Source organism: Penaeus vannamei, chromosome 13, assembly GCF_042767895.1.
Source record: "Penaeus vannamei isolate JL-2024 chromosome 13, ASM4276789v1, whole genome shotgun sequence".
Lineage (NCBI taxonomy): Eukaryota > Metazoa > Arthropoda > Malacostraca > Decapoda > Penaeidae > Penaeus > Penaeus vannamei.
The window spans coordinates 13,573,056-13,585,555 of record NC_091561.1 but is presented as its reverse complement, the minus strand read 5'-3'; the positions used below and the strand labels follow the sequence as shown (position 1 = coordinate 13,585,555).

The 12,500-nt window shown below is 38.9% G+C and overlaps 1 protein-coding gene across 2 annotated transcripts in view; it reads right to left on the bottom strand.

The window, feature by feature from the left end:
• Positions 1-12,500, bottom strand: part of LOC113824875 (lysozyme) — a 17,414-nt gene that overhangs the window by 767 nt on the left and 4,147 nt on the right. The window contains exons 2-5 of one of the 2 annotated variants that reach the window (XM_070128970.1): positions 4,254-4,439; positions 3,999-4,072; positions 3,235-3,380; positions 1-10 (exon numbers count right to left, since the gene is read on the bottom strand). The exon at positions 1-10 is cut by the window's left edge and continues 767 nt beyond it. In XM_070128970.1, the coding sequence (XP_069985071.1) occupies position 10; positions 3,235-3,380; positions 3,999-4,072; positions 4,254-4,439 (407 nt within the window). In that variant the 3' untranslated portion in view covers positions 1-9. The remainder of the gene's footprint in view (positions 11-3,234; positions 3,381-3,998; positions 4,073-4,253; positions 4,440-12,500) is intronic. The other variant, XM_070128971.1, reaches the window with a different exon arrangement.

The window sequence follows — 12,500 nt, the reverse complement described above, 5'->3', positions numbered from 1 at the left end:
TGCAGTCGATCTGTGGGCGAGCGGAGGGCGTGAGTGCATGTGGGAGGGGGTGGGGGAGGGTGGTGGTGGTAGTGATGGTAATAATGATGATGGTGATGGTAGTGATGATGATGGTAATAGTGATGATAGTAATAAAGATTATGGTGATGGTAATGATGATGATGGTAATAGTGATGATAGTAATAAAGATTATGGTGATGGTAATGGTAATAAGAATGAAGCTGATGATAATGGTGATGGTAATGATGTTGATGGTAATGGTAATAACGATGGTGGTGATGATAGTGATGATGGCTAATCTGAGAGTAAGCATTATGATGATGATGCTTCTTGTGATGATAATGGTGTTTTCAGTGATTTTGTGCGGCGAAAAGAATACACACCACAACCATAACATAAAAAGCAGGACTTATACACATTAACATTTAACATGACAATGGTAAATGTACACATTAACATTTGTAATGATAATGGTGATATAGGCAACTGGAATTGCGATACCGATGGTGATACTGATAACGATAAGGAAGATGATGTCGAGGAGGTAGAACGAGCTGGGAAGAATGATGTGATAGAGGAAATAAATGATGCGGACGAGGAAGTGAGAGATAATGATGATAAAGTGGAGAAAATGGAGGATGTTGAGTGAAAAGATAAGCTTCATTATATACTAAAAAGTTTCACTTAACAAATTATGAAACAATAGTTGTGATATAATTTTCTGTTATGAGTATACTAATTCACACACAAATATATATATATATATATATATATATATATATATATATATATATATATATATATATATACAAACATACATGTACACACACACACACAGACATGTACCGTATTTGCATATGTACAGCGTGTGTGTTTAAAAAGATCATGTATATATACATACATGTATATATATATATATATATATATATATATATATATATATATATATATATATATATATATATATATATATATATATATATATATATATATATATATATATATATATATATATATATATATACATATATATATATATATGTATAAATATATATATATATATATATATATTCATATATATATATATATATATATATATATATTCATATATCTATTTATATATGTATATATTTATATATATAGATATATACATATATAAATAGATATATATATATATATGTATGTCTATACATACATATATATATATATATATATATATATATATATATATATATATATATATATATATATATAAATATATATATATATATGTATGTATATAAATATATATATATATATATATATATATATATATATATATATATGCACATTCATATGCATATATGTACATACATACATATATATATATATATATATATATATATATATATATATATATATATATATGTACATATACATATACATATGTATGTGTGTGTGTGTGTGTGTGTGCACACACACATATATATATATATACCGTTAAGGCCATATTGCATTAAAAGCATTAAATGGAAAATGCAGCAATCAAACAAACGCGGAATATACCTACCATTTGGGTTAGTTAAAGTCAAGCATGAAATCTGAATCAGCCAAATGCTGTTATCTTGCCCATAAAATCCACCGTAGTTTTCCCCATCACCCGTGTCATCTTCATGCTCAAGGAAAGTCCAGTACACACCTTCACTTTTGTTCTATGTGGGAAAATCTTCATCAATCATCATTGTTATCGCCAGCTTGGTCAATTCTTATTGTTTTAATGTTATATCACGAAGGGTCTACTGGAGTTTCCGTTCGTTATTTTAATAACAAAAATAACATCCCGAACCGGTTATTTTAGCTGTTCCATGCATTATTTTCTTATTATTATTATTCTTTACTTTCTCCATTTTATCATCCCTTTTACACAACGAATTGTAATGATTCAGTGACAAAAGTGAAAAAGGGGAAACGGGCATATATTAGGCTCTTTAAATCCTGCAATTAGATTGAATCAAGAGTTTAAAAGGGATGATTTTTAGCATTGATATTACTGGTTTAATTTTAGTTATTGGTAGTTAAAACATTCATTTTAGTGACAAGGTCGGTCATTTTGTTCCGTCAAAAAATGATTTAGTCCCGTAATTCACACATAAAGTAAAAATCGGCATTATGTCGTTATGTCTTCTTTTATCATTATAATTACCCGCAAACGCCTCCCTGTCCTTACCATTTCCTTTTAGGGTTGGCGGAGAGCAGCAAAGCGAGATATATACAATGGTCTTTGGTTCTTTTGCTGGTCGAATACACATTCACACTATCTCTCTCTCTCTCTCTCTCTCTCTCTCTCTCTCTCTCTCTCTCTCTCTCTCTCTCTCTCTCTCTCTCTCTCTCTCTCTCTCTCTCTCTCACACACACACACACACACACACACACACACACACACACACACACATATACACACACAATCACCCTGTCGTGTCACTTCCAGCTGTCGAAGATTTTGATTTATTGAGGCGACGGCTTGTGAGTTCCCAGTTAGTTGATTTATCTCGTGGTTTTGGGATGTTTAGGGGAAGGGACCGGAAGGAGAGGTGTGGGCTAAGGGGGTCACACACCTGGCTTTCTGAAATGGGGCTTGGGCCAAGAACCTTGAACGACACTAATGGTCTGAATATTTGGAAAACTGATTCTGTGGTTTTGATAGGATAGATTTTTTTTACCTCAATCCTCAAGGATTCCTAAGGTTTCAGTGGGAATTCTGATTCCTTTTTGGGTATCCTGGTGAGTCCTGTTTTCTTGCAAGTGTCTCTTTAATTGTTAGGTTCTTTGAGATTTGTTTTGTTGTTTTTCTTTGTCTTTTTAATAGTTTCAGACTTTGTTAACAAACAGCGGTCTGTCTTGCACTGCATGCTCTGTGTTTATTCATATGTACATTGTGTATGTTGAAGGATTTTACCTGAATGTCTAAAAGTGTGATATTTAATCATCTGGTTGAATTATCCTAAAATAAATCTTTTGTCTTGAGATTCTTTGGGTGTCGATGGACATGTATTCCATCTTTTGCTTTTATCATTTCCTTATTTCATGCCATCCCTCAAAGTACCTAAAAGGCCCATTGCTCCAAGTGTAAGTGGGGGGGTAATTATGCTTTCATCTCGATGGATTATGTGAAGGGTTAAAGGGGCGCTTTGGCCGTGGGGGGAGGAGGGGGAGAGGGGGAAGGGAGAGGGGGGAAGACCACAAACGACACCCTACCATTGGAGGGAGAGGCGGATCGCGCACTCCTGGTACTGGGACCAGAACTTGTCATCTTGAGGAATGGCTCTGGCGCAATCCTGGCGACCGAATTTGTGAGTCCTTATCACGTCGACACAGGTCACAGCGCCGTTGCCGTCGCAATCCTACTCGCGTGAGGAGTTGAGGAGTGACAGCAAAGGAGGAATTAGTCCAAAAATATGACGAGGAAACACACTAAGCCAGCGTCCCTTTCTGCGTCGATCAGACCCGATCGCCTTTCGGTCGATCTGAGCAGGCAAGGCTGAGCCAAGTATGATTTTTCTCTCTGTTTACTTCTTGTGAACTGTGCTTCACGATAAGGAGCACTTTCTAATGTCAGATTATATCATGATATGGAGATAAAAAGTTTATATATATATATGAGAAAACAAACTGGAAAAAAGAATTAAAACTATATACAAATACTACATTGTGTGGAGGAAATCTATCATGTCAGAGTGCAAACAACAACTACACTTAATGTTGACTCCCAGGTTTGAAGGGCGTGTGTTAGGCAGCACCGGGTGAATAAAGGAGAGAGCGCAAGTTATCACAACCACGCTGAGTTCAAGCGAAACACACCCTTATATCAAATACCCGTAACACCTCCCTCCTAACTCCTAATAAGTTCGTTAGCACCCTCCATGCCCCTCCATCAGTTATGACAATGAGCCCCACCCTTTCGTCTCTGGCATGCTCCGTGAACAGACCCTGACATGAGGAGACGTGACGCCAATACATACGTTCAGGAATTTAGCCATGTAGCGGCGGACGGTCTCGGCGCCGCAGTACAGGTCCTGCACACAGCGCTCGAAGGCTGCGGGAGGAAAGGGGTTGGTGAGGGAAGGACAGCTTTGTATATGCAGTATATATATTACATAAATTACACACGCACACGCGCACACACACACGTGAGTATATATATATATATATATATATATATATATATATATATATATATATATATATATATATATATATATAACGTTGGTACATACCTCCCTGCTTGTCAGCATTGTCGCCCTCAATGATTGGCTTATCTGCGTCGGCCCAGTATGCCCATGAGATGAGGAAGGGTCCGCAGAAGTATGCCCCTGGGTAGGGCGTGTGGCAGGCCGTGGAAGCGTTGCACTTGGTGGATGCCTCGCACAGGCACCCGAGGCAGTTGGGGTCAACTCCTTCTCCTGCAGGAAAGGAAAGGAATTGAAGTAGGCGGTAATAGAAAAGGGATTTAAGGTACTCTGTATTTGGGCGTTTTGTGTAGGGGGAGTCGTATGTGGGGCTCAGTGACCACCAGTTACCTCCAGTTAAGACTTTATTCCGAAATAGTGAACCCTTTCATAATTATTTTCTACGTGTAATTTTACTACTGGTATATCTCAGTTTTTGGACAAAATGCGTAAATACATATAGTATCGAAGGGATGTTTTCTAGGGTTGAGACATGGAGAAATAGGAGGTAGGTTTCCACAAAGATTGCATTCGATTGCTCAATTTTCGTGATAATGAAGATCACGCGCTTTAAATACACACATCCTGGTTCTGCAACTTGTCTCGCGGGAGAGCCTCGCCATATTTGCCTTCAGCATACATACAACTCACGCGTCATGGAACGAAGGAGGCGTGAGCACTTCCTTCCCCCACTCCCTCTTTTGCACCCGGCTCCTCTCTCCTTCCCTCCCTCTTGCCCCCTCCTCTTCTCTCCTTCCCTCCCTCTTGCGCCCTACTCTTCTCTCCTTCCCTCTCTCTTGCGCCCTCCTCTTCTCTCCTTCTCTCCCTCTTGCACCTCCTTCTCTCTCCTCCCCCCCGCCCTCCCTCTCTCCGTCCTATCTAAATACATTAGCTTATCTACAAACAATTACTGCATCTCAAAATCAAAAAAATGCCTTTCTCCTCTTTGATTTCTCCCCATCCTTTCCCTCTCCTCCCTCTCTTCCCGCCCCATGCTTAAACCCCACGCGACTGCACACTCCAGGGAAGGTTGATTAATAATTACTGGTCTGTCATCATGTCAGCCGCCCGGTCGATTGCGTCACTGTCGATTTCCAGCGGATCTTCGGCATAACCTTCGGAGATGAGCTCAGAGACACAGGAATGCCGAAGACCTTGACAACGGATGATTCTGGTCACGTGGCCGAGGCGAGTATCGTTCAGGCCAAATGCACTTGCTGTCTGCACCTGCATGATCTCTCTTTCTAGGGAGATATTTTCTAGTTGTTTATTTTGATTGTTTATATATACATACATACATACATATATATATATATATATATATATATATATATATATATATATACATATATATATATAAATATATAAATATATATATATATATATATATATATATATATATATATATATGAGTGTGTGTGTGTGTGTGTGTGTGTGTGTGTGTGTGTGTGTGTGTGTGTGTGTGTGTATGTGTGTACACACACATATATGAATGTGTGTGTATGTGTGTGTGTGTCTGTGTGTGTGTGTGTGTGTGTGTGTGTGTGTGTGTGTATGTGTGTGTGTATGTGTGTGTGTGTGTGTGTGTGTGTGTGTGTGTGTGTGTGTGTGTGTGTGTGTGTGCGTGCGTATGTGCGTGCGTGTGTGTGTGTGTGTGTGTGTGTGTGTGTGTGTGTGTGTGTGTGTGTGCGTGCGTGCGTGCGTGTGTGTGTGTGTGTACCCTGTATCTGTCTGTAAATGCATATGCAGGCATATATGCATACGTGTGTGCATGTGTGTGCATATCACCTTGTAAGCTGTTCACGTCCTCTGCAACCTGCAAGAACTCGAGCACCACTTTTTACGAAACAGTTAGTACTTGAAGGCGCGGAGAGAAAAAATAATGCTCGCCAGTTCCTAACGGATCCATATGAATCTCCCCTCCCCCCTTCCTCTCCCCACACACTCTCATCCTCACCCCTTCTCCCCCTCTCCCCCTCTTATCTCCCCTCCCTCTTATCCCCCTCACACCCATCCCCTCCCCTCCCCTTCCCCTCCTCCTCCTTCCCTCTTCCTCTCCCCACCCCTTGCCTTCCCCCCTCCCTCTTCCTCCTCCTTCCCCTTCCCTCTTCCCTAACCCCCGCCCACTCTGCACTCATCCAGCGTCTGCCACGCCCACTTGGCCTCCAACGCCACCTTCTGGGGTCTTCAAGCTCAACATCTGGAGACCAGCGACGCCCGCGGGAGTGGGTGGAGATAAAAGATTTTTGGAAATGTGCAGATTGAAGAAAGGAGAGAAGGTATGCATCACGACCAATAGTGATAATGATACTAACAATGATAAAAAAGATGATAGTAAGTGATGAGGATGATAATATTGGTAATGGTAATAATAATAATAATAATAATAATAATAATAATCCGATGGTTGTTTCCATTCCAGCGATCTCGTTATAGTGGTCAGCAATGTGTATGATATACTCTTAAAAAAATATGATCTGCCGAAAACTCATGTACCGATTCGGAATAAACTATGAATCCGTATTCATGACGTAAGAGAAAACAACAAAGCTACAACCGCCAAAAATAGATAAATATTCAAGTAAACAAATAAAAAATTAATGAATAAATGAAAATACAAATAAATAAATAAATAGGTAAATAAATAAACAAATGAATAAAGAAATAAATGGAAGAGACAATGAAAATCAGCCCCTGTAAACAAACCCCTTTTCCGAAGCACTGAACCGGAGCTTCGCCAGAGCGCCTCGCCTAAGGAACCGGCGGCGCGAGGCAGCGTGAGGCGCCCTTAGCAACAGCCTTCACCCGTTAAGTGGTTGAACAGCAAGTACTTGGTAATTTGTGGTAAGTGGTAAGGTCGCAGGAAGTACCAGAGTCGAGGAAAATATGATTTTTGTTATTTTGCTTTTCTGTTTTCTGTTTTCTTTTAGGTGAGGTTCTGTATGTGTTGTCTACCGTTGTTTGTTTGTTTGTTTGTTTTTTGTATATTTTTACTTGTGAAAGAAAATCGTTTATTATTGTTTATTTGAACATATCCGTGTACATGCTTACCAGATATAGAAATGTGGTCAGATATTGTGGTAATTCTCTCTATTTCTGTTTGTTATAAAAAAAATCGTATGCTTATATATATAAATAATGAGCTCCTTCCATTCCTTCGTGCGTCCATATGTAGTAGTTACATGAGTTTTTGCCCGTGCTGAGCCGGGTGTTATCCGCGCATCCTGTCTCGCGAGAGAAACATCATAAGGGTGACGGTCCCAAGGTCTCACGGCAGACACGCTATCGATATCCCGAACTGGTTATTCGTTTATATACATGCATACTTATATACATACATATATACGTATAATACATACATACATATATATATATATATATATATATATATATATATATATATATACATGTGTGTGTGTGTGTGTATGTGTGTATGTGTGTATGTGTGTGTGTGTGTGTGTGTGTGTGTGTGTTTGTGTGTATTAGCGTCCGTGTATGTGTTTGTTTGCGTGGTTGTGTGTGTATAAGCGTCCGTGGTGTGTTTGTCCATTTGTTTGAGTGTGTATCTATGTGTGTGTGTGTGTGAGAGAGAGAGAGAGAGAGAGAGAGAGAGAGAGAGAGAGAGAGAGAGAGAGAGAGAGAGAGAGAGAGAAAAGAGAGTGAGAGAGAGAAAAACTCCATACAAAAATACCCCTCTCACCAAATCTCTTCACGCGTCTCAAACAACAGACCGAGGCGTCGAACATTTTTTTTCCCATCTCTCCCATGACTGACTTTTTCCCTCCAGACCTCAATAATTACGCCATCCATACACGGAAGTCCCCAAGTAATCTTCAACGCAGCTACTGGCAACTTAAACACCTTAAATTGCTACTTTAAGCCTTCTTACATCGCAGGTAATTGGCTACAGGTTCCCATAAAGACACTTTAGCTAAGGGCTTCTCTGGATATATAGGATCTTGCTATGTTTTTCTTTTTTGTGGTTAACGTTTACATTATCTATGTTCTTATTCTCATATTTCTTTTGTTTGTTTATTTATTTCCTTGTGTTTTATTTTCTTGACTCATTAAACAAAGGGCTTGTTAGTTGGTAGTCATTTACACTTTTAAAATAGCTAGTATACTTTCAATTACATTCTTGATTATTGTTGTAAATATAAAGACACGGGGCAGATTAGCAATACGTTTCCCGATTTTTTAAATATAAGAAATGTGATGTGGATCCAACTGAATAAAGTGTATGAGATGAACAATCTAGATTAGGATTGGAAAGAGGAAGAGAGACAGAGACGGAAGGAGATATTGAGAGAGACTAAGATATAGGTAGATTGATATATATATATATATATATATATATATATATATATATATATATATATATACACAAAAACAGAGATATACATATTGAAGCAGATTGATATATATAGAGAGAGAGGCTTATTAGCAGGACCCCAAGATCCAATCAATATTTTCATGTCATGCACCATCACCCTCCCTGATCTCCCAAGGGCATCTTCGCTAGCTACGTGAGGAATCGACATCTCATTATTGCTCCAGAAGACAAGTAAAAAAAAAAGGGGGGGGGGGAATTAGATAAATTTTAATATCCGGCACTTCAGCTCTTAGGACAATCGGGTGTAATTTTCTTTTCTTTCGTGAGCTCTCACATTTATGACGACAAAAAAGAACATCTAATCGGGTTTTGACGTTGGTTGCAATTGACTGTGTTGATTGCCACATCAATTGGCATTTCACAGATCTGGACCAGGGCAAAGGACGTTCCCGTAAGTCCTTGGACATCACAACCTGGAGCTCCGTATCTTCCCACAATCCACATTGTTGACAGCCTTCAGAATAAATTATATGAATAAAAAATATATAATATAATTTTGATGTAAATTATATAATGATATGAAAAGTAAAAAATATATATGGAATCCTATCCTACGTCTAAGAATTGAATGCGATTGAATTCGGATAAGAACATAAGAATGCCGATTCAAATGAGGTTCGGCGTGCCCCCGCCTTCACGCCCGCCTCTCCCATCTAAGGGCGGCCTCGGGGTCCTTCCCTCTCGTCGACGCCCTCCGACATCTTCCTGGTCGTCCTACGCTAATTGATTTTTCGTAAGCTCGTTTGTCTGAATGAGAGGGTTGATTGGGTCTCAGTAAGAGTTCGAATATAATCTCTCCCCTATTTTCGTTATAATTAGCTCCCATTAGAACCACTGAACAACCCTAGTGACAATAGCGAATTCCCATTAGAACCACTGAACAACCCTAGTGACAATAGCCAATTTCCATTAGAACCACTGAACAACCCTAGTGACAATAGCCAATTCCCATTAGAACCACTGAATAACCTTAGTGACAATAGCGCATACGGTTTTCTATTCATGTGTCTTTCTTTCCTATGCCGACGCGGTCAAAACAGACGCGGTGGAATAGCCTCATAAAGCAACAGCCTGACGTGCAATAACCTCGACATTTTTCACCCTCCTGATCCCCCGGGCTGAATGACCAGGCAAAATGCTCTCAAAAGAACCAATCAAAAAAGTTGCATCTCTTTTTTGTCCTTTCTGAGGGGAGAATGAGGGCGGAGTTACAGTGACTTTGAATAAATTGATAAGCACGGAGAGCCTTCATTATAGGATCCCCTATCTTTTTTTATCTTTTTTTATTGTTTCTTATGTGCATATTTAACGGTCAAATACAGAGGATATTGAGTCACACGTCTCACTACTTACACCCGCATAGAAATCTCCACATCCTTATAAATAGACTAAAACTACAAGCAAAGCGAATCACCAGTCGTTGCCCCATCTAACAGTTTAATCATAAAGTAATAATGTGACATTGGCGTGTCATCAATAAGAGTATGTTTTGAAAATGAACGTAGAGACCAAGAAGTAGGAAGTGCCAAAATACCGCAACCTTGGTGTAATGATCGGGGTCGGTTTTATGAGCAGTTCCATTAGAGTGAATCATTATCTCTATATCTAGATTAGGTGCTGAGCCAACCGCAGAACGTTATTAGGAGGAAGGTACACACTGTTTTGTGATGTTTGCTTATTAAACTAGATGCGGTTGGTCTTTTAGGGTGTGTGTGTGCGTTTGTTTGTTTGTTTGTTTGTTTGTGTGTGTGTGTGTGTGTGTGGTGTGTGTGCATACATATGTATTTGTGTGGTACAAATATATGTGTATATATATAATATTATATATATGTATATATATATATATATATATATATATATATATATATATATTCACACATACACACGCACACATACATTTATGTATATATATATATATATATATATATATATATATATATATATATATATATATTTATATATTGTCTGTGTGTATATATGTATATATGTATACGTACATACACATATACATATGTATACATATGTATATGTGTATGAATATATATACATAAACACAGGTATACAAATAGTCGAATTCTCTTTGGCAGAAGGACAAAGTTTCTTTTTGTCAAGGTTAATGAAGACGGAGAAATCGGTTGTCAGGCGCGTAAAGCATTTGAAAATGTCAGACAGGATCTCCAGCTGTAACATCAATTATGTTTTATCTCTTCAGCCTACACTTTGGGAGAGCAGACCCTAACCTTCGGGTCTTGAGGAAGGTGGCACGTCATTTGCATATGTTTATTTGGGTTTTCTAATTTACTTAAAAGAAAATGGTTTGACGGTCTGGGAGTTACAGGGTTCAGAGGAGGCCATATAATCTTTGCCCGGTGTTGCATGGAACGAATTATTAATAATAAAGGAATGGATAGTGATAAATGATTTTAAAGAAAATATTTATCATAAATATATAAAAATCAAAAGCCGATTTCCATACTATTTGAGTAACCATCATGTCGTTAATGCACACTAAATATCTTATCTAAATTTGTTTAAAGTTGCACATCGCTAAATCCGTGTTGAAACGTGCGTGTGTTTCAGGAAATGCTTGCACAAGTTGCGTGTTTAACCTAACAGGGTTTAAGGTCAGATGCTTCTGTGTGGCTGGCACGATTGCTTTCTTCTCTCTAACATAAGGAAGAGCGAAGGCAAAGAGCAAGAACGAGAGATAGATAAATAGATGTGCAACAAGCAGCCGAAATGAATGAATCATATGAAAAGAAAGAGGGAGAAAAAAGTTAAAGAAGTGTCGCGGGAGAGAAAGGTGGCGATGACCTAGTTGCTGCGGTTTGCGAGGGGGCGTGGTCTCCAGGGGGATTTCGGGGTCAGGAGACATTCCCAGTCACCGGAAGAAGGATAAAGAGGACGCGCCAGAAGGACACGAGGTCAAGGGAAAGGATCACGAGGTATTTTGCAACCGAGGTGTAGGAAGGCTATGGCATCGGAAAGCGGCAGAGGGTGCGAATGCGTTGGTAGAGCCCAGACTTCGATTTAAAATGTTTGTAACTTCTTTAAAGAATAGAAGAACATTTGCATTTCGGTTAGATTTTGCAAAACCATTACCTATAGTACAATTCCACGTACTTATTTTTGCACAGTGATACAAAGGTAAACATTATTCACCAACTTTAATTAACGCCAAAATCTAGATTCTGACATCACATAATTTACCATAATAGAAGGAACATCGTTTTAAAGGGACGTATTTGTCGACGTGTCTGCGCCCACTGAAAATGTCCTTGTGTTCAAAAGCCTTACAATAGCAAAGGTGATATCACTGCTATTTTTTTTTATTGTTCAGAGGTTTATTGCAAATACAAGAGCTGGGGAGGTCGTGCTGGTACATGACAATTCCTTATGACTGTACGTTTCTCCTAAGTAGAATTGTGTCACTATGTACTATACATACCAGTATATTTTTAAGAATGATATACATCTTAGTACTGGAATCATCGGCCGTGTGTATGTGAATGAGAGAGAGAGAGAGAAAGAGAGAGAGAGAGAGAGAGAGAGAGAGAGAGAGAGAGAGAGAGAGAGAGAGAGAGAGAGAGAGAGAGAAACGGAGACAGTTTATATTCGTATGCAGGATGTTGACGAAGATCTGTGCTAGCGACCTGGACTTCCCCATAGGACTTTCTCTTTATGTCCGCCTAGTTCTCTTCTAAGCTTGACCCTGCATCTCCCACGATCTCTCTCTCTCTATCTCTCTGTCTCTCTCTCTCTCTCTCTCTCTCTCTCTCTATCTCTCTGTCTCTCTCTCTCTCTCTCATTCTTTTTTCCCTCTCTATCTCTCTCTCATTCTCACAATGTATCTCTCTCACTCTCACAATCTTTCTTTCTTCTGTTTTCTCCCTCATTCCCGC